Source organism: Colletotrichum lupini, chromosome 8, assembly GCF_023278565.1.
Source record: "Colletotrichum lupini chromosome 8, complete sequence".
NCBI classification, from domain to species: Eukaryota; Fungi; Ascomycota; class Sordariomycetes; order Glomerellales; family Glomerellaceae; genus Colletotrichum; species Colletotrichum lupini.
In genome coordinates, this window is record NC_064681.1 from 3,794,757 (window position 1) to 3,817,619 (window position 22,863).

Genomic DNA, 22,863 nt, shown 5'->3' on the forward strand with positions numbered 1-22,863 from the left:
TGCCTTGGTTGACGACGTCTCTCTTTTTTTTTTTCTTTTTCGGGTGCTTGACCGTGGCACGGTGCTCAGGCCCAGTCCCTGACTCTGATATTCGACAGTGGCTTCCATTCTGTTGAGCAGAATACACCTGGGTCCCCAGTCTCTCTTTCAGTCAGTGCAGATTCACCGATGCTGTCTCTTCAGAAGCCATACAATAGAAAGGTGTCAACATGGCGCTTAGTGTCTTTTCCCTACTGTGTACTTTGTAGAAGGTCCGGGCTATTTTCACGGAGCAACCCTCCGAAATATTCCCTTGTGGTCAATTTCCTTTCCGCCTTGGTCACAGCAATCTCATATCGTCAAACCTCGGGCCATATCGGCACTGTTGTCTTCCAGCTTGGAAGCCTTTCCTTCCACGTGTCTACATCCATATGTTACCATTCGCTATGGATACAGATTTGATATCAATGGAAGAAGTGTCGTCTGTACAGACAACCCAAGTTGCCCCACAGTGGCGGATACATCCACGTCGCTGCTAAACGACCTTCAAGTCGCACCTCTAGTCAGCAATCTCACCTCCCGTCTCTCAAGCGAATGCCGGCTGCGTGGCTCAGTTCACGATAAGCCCTGCCTTATCCCGTGCGCTTAGCGTAGTATGGGGAAGAGGGTGAGAATCGAAGAGGACGAAGGAGGAAAGGGGGTGAGACGGGCATCGTCCATGTCAACCCCCCCCCCCCCCCCCCCCATTCCCTGTCGTTTCCAGGCCGTCTGAGTCGTCTCGGCCGGGGATGAACATCGCATCCCATCCAAAGACCGCCAGAGTGTAAGGTACGGAGTACATATGCAGCGTGAGATGTCAGTTGCAATACATACACGTGTATCTTTACAGATACGTAGGTAAGTAGGCAAATAGGCAAGCACTCCAAAGTCTGGACGTCGCGTAATAGCTAGTTTTCCGCGCCTCGACTTCGCCACCCCAATTCCCTTTTGCCTCGACGAGGCAGGCGCAATGTCCGAACTGCTACCTACCTACTCCTGCGCATGGGAGCACATGCGAAGTACCGCGCTACGTACCTTTCCGTAGATTTCTGACAACCAGATCAGGGCAAGAAGGAAGGAGATTGACTTTTTCCCATGGGACCGTCCCTGATTATCCGGTAAAAAAAATTCTCTTGTTACAAAACACGCCGAAGTCTTAGCAGAGGGGTGGTCATCCCATCCCCAGTTTCATCCGACATCCCCATTTGTTTCCTTCTAGGTATTCTTCCTCGTCTTTCCACTCTTCTCTTTGGCATGGAAGCCGGGGTCTGGCTTCGCTGGCGTTCCGGGCCACTCGGATCGTCCCTTTTTGCCACGGCCTGCCCGATTCGACCTTGATTCAATGAGACGCCGGCCGCTACGCAGTAGGTCCGAGTCCACCTGGGTCTTTGTCCGCCCCCAACGCCTCCCAGAGAGAGAGAGAGAGAACGGATTGGCGGAAAGAAGTCCTTGGAAGGCTGAGGTCGCTACAATTAGACAGTGCTGAGACTGACTGGCTGTCTGGACCAGGCTGCGAAGCATGCAGGAGGTCCAGACCTCCGAGGCTGGACGGATCGATAATCTGCACTCCTGTCCTCCCGCATTCGACGGTGAACGTCGTCAATAATGTGCCCTTAGCTTGCAGATACTTGGAGTTGCCTATGATTCAATACTATGGTACCCAAACATTTCGTCACCGCTCTTCTGGCATCAGAAAACGGTACCATTGGAAAGAACATACAACTCTTAACAATTTCAAAGGTGGTCTTCCCACAGGAGAGGCGCAAACAACCCGATTAGCCGTCAGCCGTCCTCCCCCTCCACTTCGATGTCGTTGATATTGAGCTTCATAGCTTCTGTTATCTGTTCTTATCGATACGTTCAGGCCACCAGCTCATCACGATTGATGGCGGGGTGATAAGCCGTTGATTGCGATTGCGGCGTTGCGCTCCCTCACCACTCCACAAAATCGTGGGGCCCCGTAGAATTTTCTCTCGATCCTTCACCAAGCCCGTCATCTCCTTAGCCCGGGCAACGACCACCAAAACCACTGCAGGGGTCGCACGCCCTCCCGCTTTCTTGACCGCCTGATGGCCTGGCTTTTGCTCGTGGTGGTAGATATATGCGGTCATCAGTTTTGCGAGATAACTTTCACTTCAAACAACAGAGACCCGAACATTGGGCGTTGAAAACCTCGAATGTTTTGATGGCTTTTCACATGCTTGAATGTTTACCCTGCTCCTGCCAAAAACTTTTTTCTAAACCTGTCCCTGCCGTAAGGTAGGTACGTTGCTCACCAGGTGCCTTGTGCCTAAGGCCAAAAGTGACATTAGACGCCAATTTTTGCCGACCCACCATTCCCCTCGGCTTTTATTCGGGTGTTATCACCGATATACCAATCCCCGATTGGCTCCCTCTCAGAGACCAATCCAGGTCCTGCAGTGACGTTGATGTCGCGAACTGCCCTCCATCCACGCGGCATGGCCGACAAAGTTTGGCGTCTGATGTCGCGGTGCAATCCAAAGACATCACACTTCTGAACTCTCGTGTCCCTTCTTGCGTCTCCCTTTTTTGCTTTCATCGTATCTTCCGAGATGGTTAGGCCCGACCCGTCCTGGCCCAACTCAGTGATGACATCCCTCAATCGCTGGGAAACAGCTCTGGCGACAGTACGGCACTCCCGCCCTTAAGGATACACTGCTTACCTAGTACTGCCAATACGTTGTTCCGGCCACGCGATAGCGTGGTATCACCAGAGTCAGTAACCTTCTCCTACCAAAACGGCAAGACGTCAATAACCTTACTCATACTTTGCGTTCGCAGTTCCGAAACCTGACACCGACCCTGTTCTAAATCTCGATAACCGCCTCCTGTCACAATATCGCCGTCGAGACGACCGATGGCCCACCTGTCAGCGGGCCCGTCATTGCCTACAGCATATTACAGAGCTTGCGTCTACTTTTGGAGTCTCGTAGCCCCCGATAACTGGAAAATATTCTACCCAGCGGTTGCATACCAAAAGCCTGGCCATCTGAGGCCTTGACTACCTTTGCAATATGGCCACCGATCGATGCTATACAGATCAATACTGAAGAGGATGGAAGACTTCCGCACGTCTAATTCAGGTCTAGATTACGTGATGACTGGCTAGGCTCAGAGCATTGCACATGCTTACCGTAACTAGGTAAAGCACCCACGTTGCATTAGGTTTTGCTGCGAGGAGAGAGTCACTACATATGATAGGCTTCTTCCCGGTGATGTCGTTAAACGTCACTATCATGCCTTTGGGGATTGAGGCTGAGGGATAAGCCAGAACAAGGTATCATAACTGTCTGCTGAACTAAGTGTAGACTCGGTGGCCTGCATGGATCTTGATGACCTCCGTATATATGCCTTGACCGTTTCATGACGTGCAGAGAAGAGTCTACGTGTTGCCCGTGTCTTCCAAGATCCTATCTGCAGCACCCGGATGTTAACAACTCAACTTCGGGCCGACAATGCGGCCCCACCTCGCCGCAGAATGCGGAATCTTAACCTAGCCCCATCAGGCCGTGGCAAACGAGACTTCCATTGTCGTTTCCAACAATATCATCTAAGAAGCTCTGAATCAGCGAACACTTTCTGTCAAGTCTCGACAAAATCACGTACTCAGATTGATAGAAGTCCAGCTCCATCTACCATAGCAATTTTCGCATTTGCATTTCAAAGTGAGCCCGTCAATCGAACAGGTCCTTGCCGAGCAGCTCTCCGCGTATCGTCCTCTGGTTATCGAAAATCGACATCATTAGCTCTGAGAGAACACAATGTCTTGCGACTTGATAGCATGTGGGTTCGCTGCCAGTCAGTGACTTACCTTTCGCGACCCTCAAGGTTGCCACAAGAATTTGCCAGGCAGAGGTTCAAGTTGAGATGGCCTATCTTCTCAAAGCCCAGGTGATCACGGCACGTTGCGTACAACAAGGTGAAGTAGCGCGGGTTGATCGTAAACGAGTGACAGGTGGCTGAGGCTCCGCCCCGGAGTGATTCGAAATCCTTAGGGGAGTTGTCGGTTGGAGGGACTTGAAGTTCCGTCGTATTTGCGCGCCTGATTGCGATGCCTGCAGCAGCAGTGAAGGTGAGGGACATCGCCGCCGCGAACCTGATGAGGTGGGCGACGCGCATCCTGAAGAAGAAGAATGGAGTCTGAGTTTGCCAGATTTGTGTTCTTGAGAGAGAAGACTCTGCAGTCAAGGGAAGATGACACCTGGACTACAACTATCCGTGGAGTGCCGAGTTCTTAAATGTTCAACTGATGGAGCGATGATCATGAGCTGCGTCTCGTGTGAGCAAACCAAGCCTCGCCGGAATAGACGTCGCAACGTCGTGAACAGGGCTAATGGCAATTCTCATTCAATCTGTTCAGAACTTCGATTCGGCTCAGTTGCGGACCGGGGCATCCAGCTGGCCTGATTGGCACGCTGAACACATGGAGGTTGATTGCAAGTCTTGGAAACAAACGTGCACGGCAAACCGCACCACGGCGTGGTCGACACAATAGGAAGTTGCTTCTCAACCTACCTTGGGCACTGCTACAATGGCTACTGACCCAGGGTTGCCAGTTGTTCGGACTTTACCCTATTTTACAATTTCATTGCGGGACATTCTGCCTCAAGAATACCATCCTCCACAACGCCAAGCTCACGTGTCCCAGTCCTTCCGCCAGACGAACCTCACACGTTGGTCTCAGCCGACTGGACAGATGTCTCTGCAATAATCGGACTGCAGACTCATTTGATTCTCAAGCATTGTCCCGGGGCATGATGCATCCACTCAATCTGGATGTTTGAGTCACACAGTCAGATTGAACAAACAGGATGTTCTAATGTAAAGCCGATGATTCATTTTCAGTCCCTTTCCTTGGAGGGTTACACATGACCATGATGCTGCTCCCAAAGGCATTGTCCATGGAGAACGAATCTGTCCATTGTTTATAGAGGCCCCCTTGCTTAGCGGTTTGAAAGGGACGTCGCTGAGGTGCCGCTTGCACAAACATTACTCAAGGGACCATTGATGAGGCAAGCCTTGACGCATTATCCTCGATTGACTCACATGTCTTCCTGCCCCCGTCCAAGGAGTCTTGACAAGATGTTGTTTCCATTCTGGAACGATGTTCCGAAAACTGAAATATCGAGGTCCAGGTTTAAACCAACTCGTATAAATGTACATCACTCAACATGTCAAGAACTTGACGGGCCCCAATCTTTTGCGGGCTTACTCTTTCTTGTTTCTCGTTTCCTCATTTCCTCACCAGGGACGACACAATGGCTGGCGTTAGCTCCGAATCGAGCCTCTGGGCGATACGGTATCCCAACTGGGATACAACTAGGGAAGCCTTCGAGGATGACAAAAACCCAGTACCGAAACCGCCATCCGTAGCAATCGACTGGCTTTTCCTCAGCGAGACTTTTCAAATGAGAGCCCTTGGGGGGCTGCGTATGCCAGAATACTGGGCCCTGCAAGACATCGACGCATATGGACCAACCTACCGCGTATCGGACGTGGTAGGTGCCATCGAAGACGAAAGCGATCCATTCATTGATGCCGATCCACGCGAGAAACTGTCAAACTGTATGGATGGTTTGACACTGTATCCGTACGTATCTTGGGCAACCAGTGACTTTGTCGAGGTGGACGAAACGAAGTGGTTCAAGATCTTCCGAAGGGAGAGATGGTCGAGTTACAAGCACCCCGACCCCAACGGGCTATCGATCGATATCGACGACGACGCAACCTGGGCCAAAATAAGCAGAGTCATCGAGCTTGCAAATAGAATTCTGAAAGAAGCAGTCAGTCATGAATGGTGCGTTCCCACTTTACACGTACGAACAGAATCAGAGGCCTTTGTCCTCCGGTTGGAGAAAGACTTGTAGCACATCTGCATTTCACTGACGCTTGATGTCCGCTAGGCTGGCAAGTTTTCTAAAGGAGGATTCCCGTGAAGTTCGACGGGATGTAACGGTAGAGTCAAAACATCAGGCCACTCGGAAGGGTACCATCGTCCGCGTCAAGCCGGTCAGCCCCGAATCCCGTCTTAGTCCAACAGAAGCTCGAAAGGTTCTTGACGACATCGCCGACACTTTCTTTTGGGGATTCTATCTTAGAGAGGAATCGCCTTCAGCTATTGGATTGACATCAAAGCTCATTGACAAGAACGGGAGGCTGCTCAAGTGGATGCGTGTTGGTATCGAGTATTTCCAGCCGATATTCCAAAACATGATGTTCCAGGACCCTGAAGGCCGCCAGGCAACGTTTTTGGTGACCAAGACTGTGAGTTAGATCTCCATTCCAACCTTCCTCTGATGTTAATAGGTATTGACTAGTTTCTGTTTTGGCTAGATACTGCATGAATTAATGGTATTATGCCAAGATCTTCTTCTGCCGAGATAACTTCACTAAACATGGAAAATATAGCATGGTATATCTGGCCACATGCACAGATCGTATCAAGAAAAGCATCCCGAGGAACCGCTCATGGCGACCGAAGCTGTAAGTAAAATCTAACACCTCTGTCGCGCAAACTCTTGCTTATGTGGTCGCGAGTAAAGTTTTGGGACGAAGAGAAGTATGCAGAGGCGGGCATTTCTTGGGAAATGTCATTCTTTGGATTTTCCCTAAAGGACGTCTCCAGCGGTCCCCAAAGGGCTGGTCATGCCCTCTTCGGCATACGTGCCCCTTGGCCAGCTTTCTGCGTGTCAAGCGCCGGTCGCATGGATACCTACGACAATGGGCCTCTCACGGAAGCATTTCGGGAACATCGGCCCGGCATACCTGCCATCGTCCCTTGCGCGATGACATCTTCTGACTTTTGGGAGACGCATGTGCCAAAATACGGATACAAGGCACTGAGATACAAGGGGGTCTGTGTTTCTGAACGGGTTTGGGAGAGCCATTATCAAGACGCCGCACGAACCTCGCGGGCCAAGATTCTTGACCCCCCTTATTCGGAATACGGTCGTCTTGATCATAGTATGAGAATGATTGCTCAGCGCTTGAGACTTAGACGATTGGAGCTCCGAAGGCTGAGGCCATGGTACAAGGAAGAATACACCAAATGGCATGCTACGATATATGCCGAGACTCAACTGCGATGCAAATTGGCCGACATTGGGTCTTCGTCTAAATCCCATCACGACACACACGAATCCGATATTCGGCACCAGCTCAAGAGCGTCTTGTGGCCATATAACCATGGTCTCGATGTCGCCAAATTCAAGATTCGACACAAAACGACATCGAGGTTCCTCTACCACGCCTACGCATATCTGTGGTTGGCAACGCTGCCCGTCAGGAAGAAGCCTACGCCATCCAGTCGTCCGACCTCAAGGCCACTGCATCCCGAAAGACTGAGCATACCCAAAGCTGCTGGAGGCCAGGAGGTCATTGACCTTGCTACTAATCAGGGAAAAAGAACATCAGTAGCGACGGAAACGTACCTACGCAACTCCAATACCCCTAGCCACGACAAAGAGCTGTGCATGGAAAACGCCAAACTGTCGTTTTTACGATGGAAAGTTCTCGGAAATGTGTCACCTGAGGTGGCTAAAGGTTTCAAGTATGACTGGCGTGATATAAGGAGAATGATGGATCAATCCCCCTATGACCATGGGTGGTTAACTTACAATTACCGAGACTTGCCCACCCACGTCACTCAAGAGACGCATTACCCTATCGGAGCATCGCAGGTTCAAGGACTTCCCTCGGAGAGGATTGACCTTGACGACGCCGATCTTCCATCCTGGGCTGTCGCGAGACCGGTGATCGCTCAAGTGCCGGTCCCGTCGCGAGGCAAATCTGCTGAGATCACCCCTCCGCTTCGCCACTACCATGTAGGCGAAATTGGTGATCATCAACGCGTCGGTAGCGGAGTCAAGTGGTTTGTCCACAAAGCCGACAGTGATGACAGGCATTTAATCTACGACCTCAGTGGGATATTGTCGTCGGAGTATGGGTGGAATGCTGCAACTCGAGAGAAACTGACAATGAGGCCAGATTCCTCCAGTCCTGTCTTGAATAGAGTGCTTCGCACAGGAGACATGAACGAGAAGGTCCGTGAATTGTGTTTGAAAAATGGGCCCATTGGACAAGTGATGCAGCTCATGCGCACGGAAGATATCAGACTGTGTTAGTATCCCTATTATAGGGTAGTTGGTTCGAACCGTAGTTAACGAAGAGATTAATTAAACTATATAAATATCTACGTAGTAGGTATAAAAAGGAGGTTCTAACTATAGGTTAAGCTAGCTACGATAATCGTAAATAGGGCCCCTAATTAGCCCCTATATAGTCGGCTATATACCGCGGTCGAATTAGACTTCTAATCCGATACTAACTTTCTCTTTTTTTTATTAATTTAACTACTACGGTTAGAGGTATAATTCGACCTCGGGCCCGTCTACTAGGTCGTCTCTTTTTCCCCCTTTTCTCTACTTTTTTTATATAACCTATCCCTCTATTTATATAATAACTTTTCTACTACTTATAAATTACTCTAATCCCTTATTTAGTACTACTTTTATAAAAGCGTCTACGAGGTTATTTTTATTATTAATCTAATAAATCTTAAGTATCTCGCGCTTTTTATACGATTACCTAAGGGCTATAATATCGATTATAAGCCTCTTTTCCTTCGTCGTTCCTAATTTAACGAGGCATTCGTATAGCGAGTAGGAATTAGTATAAATAACTATTAGAATAAATAAAAGGCTAATTCGATCGGTAATCTTCTTTAGCGTCGTTAAAATCGTATAGGAGAGGTTAACGCCGTTAACTATACTATAAACCTCCGATATTAATATACTTCTTATTACTTACTTATTTTTAGTTAATAAGTAATAGATTATATTACTATATATAGTAAATTCGCTCTTACCTATACTCTTATTAACTAGGATAATAATATACCCTAATTGCGAAGTAAGGTCGTTATTATTCGTAAATAACTTATTAATAAAAACGTAGAGCTTACTAGTCGCAAAGTCGATTAAGTAATAAATAAGACCTCGATCGAGATTCGTTTATTACTACTTAAGCCGCTTATTAAATACCTCGACGTCTCTTTTAGTTAGATCTATAGCCTATACTACCCTAGTATAGTTAAAAGTCGCCTTAGGCTAATAAATACTTATAATATATACCCCTCGCGCAAGCTTAGCTTTATATTACTTTTTAATATTAGTTACGTTTAGATTAACGAGGTTAATCTTCTCGCCCTACCCCTTTTATTAAAAAACGACGTTTTCCTCTTTAATTATAAAAATCCCGCTATTAAATACTAGGGGGGTATTTATTATAAGGACCTCTTTTAGCTTTGCTACGAAGCCCGCTTTCTAAAGCTCCTTATCCTCCTTTTTTATAAAGTTAATATCGGATAGGCCTAATATATCGTCAGTCTATATTCCGATAATCCTAAATTAGTTACCTTCGTACTCCGCGACTAGTAAGCACGGGTCGTATATAAAAGTAATTATTAATAGTTAATTAATATAAAAATCGTAGTAGGTAGCTTATTAATAGGTGCCCGATTTTGCGAGCTTATATAGTAGCTTAAGTACTTTAATAATCGTGCTTTCTAAGTACTTACTAGCTATTTCTTTTGGTAAATAGGCTAGGATTTTCCTTATAAGCCCTATAGCCGATTAAGTATAGGCCTAGGTAATATTACGGCTCTAAATCTCGTATCCCTTCTTCCGTAGCGATACTATTAGTACTATTATTAATCGTTAGCTATAGCGCTATATAGTAAGCGATTATATAAGTAGCGTCGCCTTTTTAACGTCGCTATACCCCTAAATTATATATCTAGACTTCTCGTATAGCTAGGGTGTTCCTTTCCCTTTAATTTTACGAACTATTTATAATTTAAATATATAGAGGTTTATATATTTTTCTAGGTCGTATAGGATAAATCGATAGACCCCTCGATTACGAAAAGTATCTACTTCGATAAGATCTAATCCCTTATATAGCTTTTTAATAATTAGAATTACGCCTTTTTTACGTAGTTTAACCGCTAGCTCGAAATCGGCTTTCTCTTTTACTATATAAAAAGTATTAATTACCTCGTTGCTAGTAATAAATTGCCGCGTTAGGGCTTACCGTTATAGTCTTTTATAACGTCTCGCTAGTAGTATTAGTACCCTTTTAGCAATTTCCTCTTCCTTATCGTCTATTAGTACTACTACGACGATTTTATTAAGGATAATTTCCTATATCTCTGCCGCGGGTTATATAGTTTCCCTTAGCTCTTTTTCTTCTTATAGGTTAGAAATTACCTCGTTAAGATCTATATAGTACGGTCTAACTATTATAATTAATACTTCGAGTAGTTAGTTACGATCTCTCGCGACTATATAAGAGCGCTCGTTAACGGAAATTAACTTATATAGCCCAGCCTATTATTAAGTAATTTCGCACTATACTTATATATCCGAATTTAGTAATATATTTAGATTATCCTCTATATCGGGCCTATTGCGCGTAGTAATTACCTCGTTAACTTACTTTTTTATACTTACCTCGCGTAGTACTTATATTACTTTTTTAATTACTCGGGCTCGTTAGCTTATACTTAGCGATAGTAGCGAGGCTAAGGTCGTTTTTAAATATACTCTAAATATTAATAGCGTTAATATAAGTCCGTTAAGCCCCATAGTATCGTTATAGTATTTAAGTACTATCTAGAAGCATTCGTCGTTAATAAAATCCGGATTTTCCTCTTTAATAATTCTAAACGCCCTTTTTAATTACTAATATACCCTTTTTACTTTTTTAATATTATAGTGCGCTTTAACGAGTACGACTTTTAGCTATATACCGTAGGCCGTCGTATTATCCCTAAATTTTACTAACTTAAAGCTAGTACTAGCGTTAGTTCTAATACCGTCTAGCGGTCCTTAGTATATATCGATCTAGCTTTTTTATAGGGCTGCCCATACTATCTTTACTTATAAATCCTAGAGGAATTGCCCTACTTAAAAAAATATAGCTACGTCGATTATATATAGTACTAGCTAACTATTTAAGTAGAAGATATTAACGACTATTTCCTAGTTAAAGTTAAGCTTATTACGCAATTTAAACTTAAATCTACGTAGGCTCTGCATATTTATCTAGTATTAGTAATATACTTTCGTTAACTACTCTAGCGCCCCTATTTCGATATTATTATTACTTAATTACTTTAGGAAGTTATATAGCCTCGTAACTAACGGGTGCCCGAATCTCCGGTATAATTTTCTAAGCTTACTTTCTATTAAGTAATTAATTAACTTCGTATTATTAATAAGCTTTATAAATATATACCCCTATTGTCGTTCGACTATCTCAAAGTACTTACCGCTAGAGATTCTGTTCCTTATATTATCGAATATAATGCCTAGTCGATCTATATCTTTTAGATATAAGAGAAATGGGGTATTAATAAGTAAAATATAGAAAGTTATCGTTCCGAAGTATATCTCTACTTTTACTATACTTAGAGCGACGATTTCCTTACCTAGGCCAAAACTAATCCTTATAATACTCGCCGTTAATATATTAAGTATTATTAGCGCGATCTTCTATAGCACCTAGAATTACCCTTTTTCTTTAGTTAACTATTATAATACCTTAGTATTTAAGATAATCCTATAAAAATCGTCTAGGCCGTACCTTTTGCTCGTATAAAATACCTATACGAGCTTAGTATTTAAAGGATCTAGGTAGTATAAAAAGGACCCCTCTAACTACCCCTAGATTTACTTAGCACTATGTTCCTTTTTTTTAAATATCGAGAGAGATAGCGTCTTCTCCTTAATTATTAAGAGAATAGGCTTTGGCCCTATTAGATTCGCCCTTTCGGCCGCCTCCGTATTTATTATCTAAAGGACCTTCCCTTATTATCCGTAAATAAAAGCCTACTTATTAAGAGCTTCCGCTACCCTCTATTTATTTAGCCTTATATATCCTCTAAAGGCTAACGGGGTAAAAAAAGAATAGTTAATATCGTCGATTTCGTTATAATCTAATTCGTTAATATAGGGGGTAAGATCTTTTTTATTTTCCGAATCTCTTATAAGAGGTATATACTTTAAGCTACTACTTTAGCTACTATTACTAAGTTCTATACCCCCGGATCTACTTTTATATATAATAAGGAATTAGTTAAACCGACGAGGGCTAGTTTTACCGTCTATTACCCTCGACTTTTTATACTATTTATATAATTTAGCACGCTCTTCCTCGGAGTAGTTACTTAACTAATATCTATCCTTTTTATAAATATAATATTATTTCTTCTATTACCCTACTCATAAGTTAAATCTTTACTTATTTAACGAATCTAAGCCTCTTTACTAGCGATTACTATATCTAGCCTCTTTTCCCTTTTTATTATACGTTCGATCGACTTAATATTATTAATAAGGGCCGTCGTATACTTAGAAATAAGTTTAGTACGGTATTCTTATTTTAATATTAAAGCTAAATCTTAGCCTCGAGCAGAGCGTCTCGTAGTCTTTAGGTGCTTAGTATAAAGTAATTTTTATTTTTAGTATACGCTATATTATATTATAAAAATATCTAACTTTCCGCTCGTTTATCCCCTTATTTAGCTAGGTTTTCGCTAGCTTATCGATTCGATTAATAAGCTCTTTAAAAATCTTTACTCGCAATTTACCCTCTATTATCCTAGCTATAAATATAAAAAAAATCGCTCGTAGTTTAGATAGGAGCTCTAGGTTCCTATTATAGGTCTCGAAGCGGCTTCGGATTACGTTAATTATACTAAGAAAGTCGTTTCGATCGAGATTATACACCGCTTCGTAATAATAATTAGAGGTTTTACTTATGAGTACGATATTAATTACCGAATAGTACTAGTGTTCCCTAATTCCGACTTTTTTATAATAATCGTAAAACATTATTAGGGTTTTTTATAAGACCTTATACTTCCCCCTAGAGTATAATTTCTCTTTTAAGAAGATCTTTTTAAGGTCTATAAATTGCCTCGTATTCGCCGCTAGATTTTTAGTATCTATATACGAACCCTGCGTCGCTACGTACTATTAGTAACTTTAAGTTATCTACCTCCTTTCTTATTAGCTAATCGGTATTAAATTTCGTATTAGTAATAATAACGAGTTATAGATCAAAATAGGCAGAATTATTAATTATTATACTTTTAGTACTATATTTTACCCCGGTATATCCTTTTATAACAATAGATTTCCGTTAGTAATTATAAGGAAGAAATCTAGGTCGTTTACCCTTTTTTTAAATTCGTTAAAGCGATTATACGCTCTATCGACCTATACCTAGTTTTATAATACGAATTCCTTTTTTATAATTATCGCTATTAATATTTTATATAGCTCTTATGATTATAATTACGCTAGTAATACCCCTCGCCCGTAAAGGAATTTATTAATTACTTTCGTAATTCCTAAGCTTGCGCTTACGAACTATTCGTCTAGCTAGTAGCTAAGGTCGTTTACGATCTTATAGAATAGGGGTTGCCCCTATAGCCCCTTTTTCTTATAAACCTTAGTTAAATAAATTAATATTATATTTATTTACTCGCTATTAGGCTAATCCGCGATTTTATATATCCACGTCCCCTAATAGTCCGGGTTAATATTTACCTACTTATAAGGGATTAGGATTCTATTTAAGATCGGGTTTCGTCCTCTTTTTCTTTACCCTAACTTACTAAGGGTCGTACTCTAGCTTATACTTATATTAATAGTCGCTAGCGTATTTAATTTTAATAAAGATATATTTAATCCGCGCGCTAGTCGTAATAAATCCGTGCTTTTACTACTTAACGAATTTATTAAGGTCTAGGAGATTCCCGCTTCCTCTCGCTATCTCGCTACTACTCTCGTTTTTACTATTTCTAGCGATTATTACTACCCTTCTAAATCGCTAGCTATCGTACTTACTAAGATCCTCCTTTTTATCTAATAAAAAAGGGTAGGTTTTAGTAGTTCTTTTTAATAATAATAGTAGTAGACGTTTATATTACTATAAGAAGATATAATAATTAGTCTTAGGATCTTTACTAATTACCGATTTCCGCTATCCTATATACTTCTAGCTTCCTAAGCCTCGTACTCTCTATAATTTCTAAATAGCTTCCTTAGTTAATTTCTTAAAATTAGTAATCTCGCGCCGGGAGCTAATATAAAAAAAAAGCCCTTTAGCGGCCCTCTAAAAAATTCTTTTTTTTTCCCCTTAGATCCTCGTCTTTTTAGCCTTTTCTTAGGCTAATAGTAACTCTAATAAAAAGTCGCAGGACTACTTTAAAATAGCCGCCTTCTTCCTAAGTTAATCTCCGAGATCCGTAATACTCTTAGCTTAATACTATTAAGACCTCTAAATCCCCTCCTCCCTTATTAGACCGTCCCCTATATTATATTCCTAAGTAATACCCGGGGGGTAGTTAAGGGAGCTACGAGGAAGTTATTTAGATCGCGGGCTTAAGGTCGTACTTATAAAGTCCTCGTAATAATAAACTTTCCTATATACTATAGATCTCTTAGCTTAATAACTCCTATAGGGTTACCTTTATTATTAAATAAAAATGTCTACGTTTAGAAATCCCCTTTTTTAATTACGCGGTGCTCTTTTATACCGTACTTTTACTAATTTAACTAGTTAATTTTTAATTACGGGCCGGCTATAGAAAAATCGTTTAGTAAAAAAGCTACTCAGGGCGACGGTAAAAGGCTAGTTACTTAAGCAGTTCCGTTAATTAACGTAATTTAACGTAGTAAACGTCGACCTCTCGTAAGTAATAAAGGGCTACGATTACTTAATTCCGTATAGTATTTAAGAATCGCCCCCTTTTTTATTTATTTTTATAAAGTTAATTAGTATAAATCTCCTATCCTATGTAGTATTAAGAGGTCGTCTCTTTTATATAATAAGATACCTTACCGATCTATAATAATAGAATTTAATTACTAATTAGTATTAGTATCCTTATTATAAGGTAGTTAGTTCGAACCGTAGTTAATAAAGAGATTAATTAAACTATATAAATATCTACGTAGTAAGTATAAAAAGGAGGTTCTAACCGTAGGTTAGGCTGGCTATAATAATCGTAAATAGGGCCCCCAATTGGCCCCTGCGCAGTCGGCTATATGCCGCGGTCGAATTGGACTTCCAATCCGACAGACTGGCTTACAACAGAGACCGCTTGTCATGTGTAGCCTTGGGTAACCACGTTTTTGATCTGACGTGTGATCTGACAAGTAAGTTTATTCTTGGCTTGGAATTCTCGAGACTTGCTCATAGGCTCGTACGCTGATCTTTTAGACTTCCAACTGGCAGAACACATGCAACCTTTACTGGTGATTATTAAGCAAAAACGACAGGAAAATCCTCTCCTCAGGGCAGTCAGTTTAGGATATAATCCTGATGTTATCGTCAACTTCCTTCGGCCTTATCAGATTGGGATCAGGACGCGAGAGCTTGACAGGTACAGCGTTTACCGATTACGCCATTTCACATTGAACGAAGTCAAGTGGCACGTTTACCCAGAGACAGGGATCTACACCATCTTCAAAGGGCATTCGGTAATAGATCTTACAGGTAAGTTCGGTACAGGTTCAAAGACTCAGGTCGAGTACTCAATGCTGATCAAACAGACTTCATGAAATTTCATCCTGGTGGTATGGAGATTCTGCAGAGCGTCGCCGGGAAAGACTGTACACGTGAATTCAAGCAGTACCATCGAGTCCCGACGGGTTTCCTTGGTGTCACTACACATGTCTATTTCGAAAGGCTGCAAGTTGGTAAGATCGTCTCTGAGCAAAGCCCAGGCGTTATATCTCCGGATCAAATTGTAATTCGAAATCAAGTCTTCAGCCGAAAGGGTAAGCATAGAAAACGTTTCCGGACTAAAGATGAAGTTCCTACTGACAGTAGTCGCTTAGCGGATCTTTCAAGGCTGTCAGGTACCGCCTTAAACGGGTTAAGGAGTCTCCTGGCATCCGAAGAACTTGAAGAATACTGGGGAAAGAATGTGACGGCCCAGATGGACACAGCAAGCCCGCCAAAAATACTTTGCAGACTGTTTGATACAAAATGGCTTGTTGTCGCCAAGGTTGTCGCGCCAATAGACACACTGCCTTTCATGGACGATCAAATGTTGGCGCGCATGGACGGCAAAGTTGAGCCCTGGGGCTTCCGTGAATCCTACGTTTCTGACAGCAAGTACATATACAACTTGACTTGTGAGTATTTCCGTCGGCACTAATTGTCTGCGCGTGTGACTAAACTCCACCAGCATACCTCAGATACGGAAAACCTGACGGGTACAATGAGCTTTTGAAACCTCGTGCCGGAACAACGCTCTCCAACTCACCACAAGACCAAGAACTGAAGCGAAGGCTGTGGTCAGACTTCCAATATCGAATTATAGCACAGCATGGTCCGAATCAAGATGCTGATTTCGATTGGAAAAGGTCCTTCAGGCCGATCTCCGAAGATGTGCCTGACTTGGAAGGTGATGAAACTTCGAAAGTCACACCTGCTATGTCATTTGTTCAAGCTGCTGAAAAGGGCAATGCGAATCGTGCTTCAGACCAGATTGTCCAACCAATCCAGAGCGTGGCCGGCACGAAACGCAAGCATAATGGGCAGCTTAAGGTACAGGAAAAGAGCATCAAGGCTGCTACTACAAGCCGTTTTGCACTGCCAGAACAAGTAGCTGCAGGCGTGAAACGGAAGAGCTCGCCGACTCCGGTACGGCCGTACAAAAAGGTAATCAAAGAATCTCGTGGCTCTGCTGGTGGTCCCTCGTCTGGGATTGAAGGCTCAAGCAGAACAAGTTCAAGGGGAACAGAGAAGCCGAGGCAAGAATGGGAGTGGAAGGACTTGTACATGTATCGGTGACGATGGCAAGGACGCGTGTGGAAGATTGAGGCCGGATTGATGAGGGAACAGAACTGATTTGAATGATGACTCGGTAGAAGGTTGTTGAGTGTGTATTCGAGATTTCATGACGCATCTTTGTGTTCGAACTTAAGGTTGTCCATCTTCCAGACATTTTTGCCCGCATGAAAGCCGGACAGTCATGTCCCCCGCCTTCGCGAGAAATGTCAAAATCCGCCACATCAGAATATGGTGCCGAACTCCAACGCCTCTTCAACGACCACCGCGTGACATGCAAATTGCTGGGATGGTCTAAGAGCACTAACAAAAAGCTGTTTCACGTTCACTATCTTACATGAGGTTGCGTACCAGACCTTGGCCCTACCAGATCCATGGTCTCAGCAGATAGTTCCTCTTCCACTCTGGGCTTTGTGCGTCTCGTAAGTCAGTTTCGGCTACCTACCATGCCCATGATCCCTTCATGACACATTTGGAATGATCGGAAGCATTTGCAATTCATTGTTCTGGAAACAGAGCAGAAATACGCAGTGCCATGTCGCTGGATCCGGAAAGGGACCAGGACCCCGGCCACGCATCCCATCGGCGGGGACACAAAGAAACAGGAAGCCCACGTTGACCCCTTGCCGAAAGATTCATTGAACAGTTCTTTGCGCCCAAGACCAAGGTGTCATGGATCCTTGGGTTTCTGCTCATCTTTTTTCAGTTACAATGCTGAACGTAATCCAAAATTGTACCGCTCGACTGTTTTCAGCCATTTGAGGAGTGTTTGTGTTTCTCGCTCGTCTTTCCATTCCAATCCGATCTACCAAAATGCTTGATCTCTATTCTGAGTTGCAAGGCTCTCACTCAACCGCTCGACTTACTTTTCCACTACCTGCTCAAGACTCGAATCTGTCTTGAATTCAGACGCAGACTGGTCTCCGGCATCGCTCATTTTGTCAGAGACTGAACATCCCCAGAATGCCTGACTCTTCAGAAAGTTGCTGGGAAAGGTATTATGGCGTTGGCGAGACACGCCCGCTGCGACAGAATGGCCTATCATGGATGGACCCAATCTTCCCATCTCTTGACCCGCAGACACTCGAGATCATCGAACCACACTCTGACATAATTCCACAACCGTCTCCTCCCGAGCTGGACGATCTCCTCCTCTCGGAGCGACAGCAACTTTCAAGTCTCTCGGGGTTGCGAACCTGGGAAGCTGCGGTACTGGCAAAGACGGAAGCCTATACTGCAACGGGCGAGAGGCAAGCAATGAATAGCAACGAAATACAAGTCGACGAGTCGTCTTGGCTGCCTGTTTGGTCAAGGGACCGTTGGATGATTGACTTCATTGCGCCTCCCAGTTCGTCCACCAATTGGTCTGGATCGCGTCTCTGGAGCGCGCACGATCCGATCATCTGGGGCGTTCTTAAAAAGGCGATACAAATTGCTGATAACATCGTGCGGAAATCCCTCGAAGGAGACTGGTAATTACACATTCCAAAAAGACTTGACATCATACTGTAGACAAGAGCAAGGTAGGGTGTGATTCAAGACAGAGCTAACATTGCGCGTTTCATTCCAGGCTACAATCTCTGCTCATCCCGGAAAACCTTGAGAGCCATGAAACGACACTTCTGTCAGGTTCGAGTAAGGTCGGCAAAATCTGGAGAATGAAATCATCTCCCATCATTCGCAAACCTGCGAAAGAACTGATCAAGCTGCTGTCCTCGCCTTCCCTTTTAAACAGAATATTTTGGACTTTCAACGACAAAACAACCTTGAACTCATATCAGCCGGACGGAATCATCAAGGGATTGACGGCACCATACGATTTATCGGAAGGGCCAATCACGGTCTTCGTCAACATTTCTGGGATAAAGACGCTTCTGGATGCAAACGCCACTCAATCTTCCAAGAGTGCGGCGCTGGTGTGTCTTGCAGACACTGTGAGTCTGCGACCTCGCGAGTCTTTTACTTGCTACTTAATACTGATGCGCTCCTTTGTACAGCTAGTTCACGAACTCATGGTAACCCCACACCGATTCTGGGTGTTTTTCCTGAGGACACCTGTATGAGAATCGACTAACGCTGGGACACCCTCGTTATAGCATGTGATCGGTTTTCAGAACTTGAGCAGTGAGGTCCTGCTACAAAAATTAGGAGTCCCGCTTCACGGTTTTGAGATCGTAAGTAACCTGAATATTCTACTCGCTAGATCTGCTGATAAGAATGATTTTTGCCAGTTCGGCCCACAGGAACACCAGTGCGAGCTCGGGTGGTCATTTGAACAACATGCATTTGGAGGCACTGTGTTTGGACTTATCCCCAAACGCGATAGAAACTTGCTCAGCATAAACTATGCGCCATTGATTCTATCCATCAACAGGTTCCCTCATGTATCTGATCCTACACTTACCTATGACTTCCTTTTGGATAGCCCCACCATCAAAACGAGTTGGCCTCTGCCATCACTTTGGCATACTTCCCTTTCTTCCGAGGCTTTCTGGACTCAAATCGTTTCCAAGTATGGTTATTCGAGCCTGAAGGCACCCAAAATGCTCGAGGTCACGAGAGAGAACGGAAATCGGGGCTTTTACCAACCTTGGGTTTGGACTATCGAAAAGTCGGCTTGGTTCAAGCAAGGCTTCGTCCCTCAAAATTTCCAGGCTGATGAGCTCAGGATGTCAGCGAGGAGTTTGCACAGCCGGCGGCTCAAGTATCAGAGAATGCGCCCGTGGTTCAAAGACACATTCGCAATGTGGCAGATGACGCCTTACAGCCAGGTCGATCCTCGACACAGACTTTCATGTCTAACGATTCCGCTAGCTCGCAGGAACCAACGTGACGAATTTGACACAGATTGTCTAGTTAATGTATTGATTCACCCGCTATACGTGGATTATAACCAATACGGCGTACTCGAATATGGAGTTTTTCCACGAAACTTTCAAGCTCGCATTCATGATGAGAATAAGACGCAGTGGTTCTGGCGGGCCATAGGGTTTCTCTTGCTAGCCTCGCTACCTGCACGAGCAGAGGAAGTCGTACCGGCGAAACAGCCAAAACGACTACTATCGAACCCTTGGACTATCTCCCAAAGTCTCCCGCTCAGCCAGTCAACAAAAGACGCCATCCAGACACAGATTAAAACAGCATGTGCGGAAAGATGGTTTTACCCGCCGTTCAAGTTAGTAAGGCGACACATGCAAGATCCCAACGACCCATATTTGGCACGCAGTGATCGCCACAGTAACATTGATCTAGCAGAGACCGCATTCAATACATACACGTCACTCTGCATAGAGCCAGCCGGTTTGCGAGACGCCTTTGAAGCCGAATGCTCAAGCTTAAGAGCCCAATTGGATGCCGACTTTGCAAACGGCTACACCTCGTGGCTTGACTTCCGTTTTCAAGTGCCTCAATACCCTGGGCAAACCTACGATGGTAGGGCACTTTCACTATTGGACTTTCATCGTTCAGGTGCAAATCCTGGGAACTCTACAGACAAGGACAGTGGAGACAGAGCTGCCGAGATATTCCACGGAGAAGACCCGGCAAAACACCCCTCCCTAGACTTGCCGGCTTTTGCGAAGGCTGGCATCGTCACTGTACCTTCAAAGCAGGGTGAGAGTCATCAACGATATCAGCTACCATACTACACAGTGGCTGAGCTGTACGATCACGCGAAAGTACTCGGAGATGAGCTGATTCTGGTCGAGAATGGGCACCACCTGGATGTTCACAAATGTTCTGCCATCTGTCGATCGCTCGAGCTTGATGAGGACGAACTGCCTGAGTTCACGAAGCCCGCTTTCTACGGCACTCAGTTGACTGATTATGGAGTGGAATGTCTCTACGAAGCTGACATACTTTCCTTGCCCTTGGGGCGAGTGGTTCGCATCTTGCGGGAAGATGACATTGCTCAATGTGATGGAACCGGTGGGGATCCGTTATGGATCCGCATACACAACAGCGTTTTTGATATTACTCGTGCGTAGGATTGCAGACACAACCCACATTGATTGACCGCTGACATCAGACAGATTTGAAGTGTTTATCAGAGCCGGGACTACGGAGGCTCTTGGCGAGTAACCCAGGTGGAGATCCATCTCTTGAACTACTGCAAGATGGGTATTCTCTTGACGAGATCAAGAAATCTCTTGCACCGTGGCGGGTTGGCATGGTAGCCAAAACTCCAGGCGTAGTTGCCGACAAGCATTCTGTCAGAACCTTCACGCCCCGATCACTCAGAAGACACGAGTTCAGAGAAACAGGGTTGTACGTTGCGATTGAGAACAAGGTTTACAACATCACCGGTAAGTAGAGAGATGGCTAAGGCTAAAGAACTAAAAGGGTAATGACTGATCATATGGCAGACTATGCCGAAACACATCCAGGGGGGCTCCAGTGTTTGGTCGAAAATGGTGGACGAGACATTACAGATCTCTTCAATAAGTACCACCAAACGAATCGCAACCGAGTTCTCAAAAGCTTGCAGGAGCTGTACATTGGCAATTTGATCGAGCAGCGACAAGAATATGCAGATGATGATGTGGAAAGTCTTGTTAATGACAGGCCTGTGCTTCCACATGAAATCAGATTCGGCAGGGAGGTCTTCTCGGTGGAAGGTGAGCTTGAATGATATCGTCACGAAATCAGGCTTTTGAAAATATGCTGACTTCCTGATGGTGCAGCTCTCAAAGACTCAGAGGAGCATGAAAAGTTCCCCGACCTTGCAGATTCTCTTTCTCCCTACCTCGGACTCGATGCCACGGAGGCTCTGCAAGCAGAAGAGTATGATGACGGGCCCCTCATGCGCTTTGCTTGTCTCAGGGGCTACATTGTAGCAACAGTCGAGGAAATAGGCTACAGCCTTCCAGAAATCGAGCCAGAGGAACTCAGAATGTTCGATGGACATACCGACGAGGGCCGTGATATCCAATACGACGCATTCGTGGCTTCAGATGGCTTCGCCTACGATTTAACAGGTGAGTATACTTTGTACTATTCTGTCTCTAACTCTACCTCACAAGAGTCTTACTCGTGAAAACCCAGCTGCGACGCTTTACGGATCATGCAACCCCATCTACTCCAAGTTCAAACCCTTCCTCGGAGGTATCGTAGGGGATGAGGAGTTGAGAACGTACCTTGACACCCATTGCGAAAATCTCATATGTGCTGTTCTAGTACAGGAAAAGAACGAAGAGGATGGTAGGCGCATTGTCAACTGGGATCCTAGGAAAAAGGTTGCTCGTGAGTATAGTCTTGCGATCAGATTTGGGTGAAATGTTATTGAGCCCTTTTCTAGCCCGGTATAAGATGCCTATCTGGGCCAACCGCCCTCGAAAGGTTCCGAAACCACCGGCAGAAGACGAGATTGCTCCTCATATTGACACCATAGAAAAGGCCAAAGAAGTCGCAAGAGAGGAGCAGTCCGAGAAGAAGGAAGTATATGAGCCCACTTCGACGGCAACTTTTCTTCAAAACATGATCAATCAACTTGACGAGGTCAATCAGCCCAGCTTCGCTATGGAGCTCGAGGAGGAAGAATCTCGAATCAGCTGTAACAGAAACACTAAAGGCAAGGAATCGGAAAGTAAGGCAAGCAGTTCAAAGACGCGACAATTGAGCAGATTGGAGGCCGATCTCAGACGTCGCAAGGACGAAAAGATCATGAGGGAGATAGCCCGAACATGGCAAGAGGTGATTGCCTCAGATGAATCAACTCTACCGGCTGCTTACCCGCCTCAGAACAGCGCCAAGGACACAGTTGGTAGTGCGCTTCAAGAGAAACAATCAGAGGCAGGAGAATGCAGTGCCCAACAAGACGCCGCTCCGCCCGGTATGTCGAGGAGAGCACTCGAGGTTATCAAAAAGCGCAAGCCTGTGTTCGAGATCGATGAGGGCCCCCCGAGGAAGCGACGATAGATACTGCTTTGCATCTACATGCCGAGCTTGCTTTAG

At 44.6% G+C, this 22,863-nt stretch overlaps 4 protein-coding genes across 4 annotated transcripts; 3 read left to right on the plus strand and 1 right to left on the minus strand.

Annotated features, from left to right (window-relative positions):
- Positions 1 to 1,233: 1,233 nt before the first annotated feature.
- Positions 1,234 to 4,158, minus strand: CLUP02_15614 (CVNH domain-containing protein; the record flags this gene model as incomplete). The annotated part of the gene is made up of 15 exons (XM_049294538.1): positions 1,234 to 1,337; positions 1,399 to 1,656; positions 1,739 to 1,763; positions 1,822 to 1,865; positions 1,955 to 2,092; positions 2,175 to 2,207; positions 2,353 to 2,644; positions 2,719 to 2,769; positions 2,875 to 2,927; positions 3,014 to 3,102; positions 3,195 to 3,294; positions 3,377 to 3,449; positions 3,558 to 3,589; positions 3,646 to 3,758; positions 3,851 to 4,158. 15 exons carry the CDS (start codon positions 4,156 to 4,158, stop codon positions 1,234 to 1,236), a joined length of 1,713 nt encoding a protein of 570 aa, XP_049151684.1.
- Positions 4,159 to 5,297: 1,139 nt separating this feature from the next.
- CLUP02_15615 (uncharacterized protein) lies at positions 5,298 to 8,162 on the plus strand (the record flags this gene model as incomplete). Its single annotated transcript, XM_049294539.1, has 4 exons — positions 5,298 to 5,836; positions 5,943 to 6,303; positions 6,448 to 6,522; positions 6,654 to 8,162. 4 exons carry the CDS (start codon positions 5,298 to 5,300, stop codon positions 8,160 to 8,162), a joined length of 2,484 nt encoding a protein of 827 aa, XP_049151685.1.
- Positions 8,163 to 15,353: 7,191 nt separating this feature from the next.
- CLUP02_15616 (cytochrome b5-like Heme/Steroid binding domain-containing protein) lies at positions 15,354 to 16,914 on the plus strand (the record flags this gene model as incomplete). Its single annotated transcript, XM_049294540.1, has 4 exons — positions 15,354 to 15,609; positions 15,666 to 15,812; positions 15,954 to 16,253; positions 16,307 to 16,914. The coding sequence occupies 4 exons, from the start codon at positions 15,354 to 15,356 to the stop codon at positions 16,912 to 16,914; spliced, it is 1,311 nt and encodes a 436-aa protein (XP_049151686.1).
- Positions 16,915 to 17,874: 960 nt separating this feature from the next.
- On the plus strand, positions 17,875 to 22,827 carry CLUP02_15617 (cytochrome b5-like Heme/Steroid binding domain-containing protein; the record flags this gene model as incomplete). The annotated part of the gene is made up of 10 exons (XM_049294541.1): positions 17,875 to 18,383; positions 18,482 to 18,845; positions 18,909 to 18,926; positions 19,008 to 19,085; positions 19,143 to 20,889; positions 20,943 to 21,215; positions 21,276 to 21,527; positions 21,594 to 21,887; positions 21,955 to 22,152; positions 22,208 to 22,827. 10 exons carry the CDS (start codon positions 17,875 to 17,877, stop codon positions 22,825 to 22,827), a joined length of 4,353 nt encoding a protein of 1,450 aa, XP_049151687.1.
- Between the last annotated feature and the right edge of the window lie 36 nt (positions 22,828 to 22,863).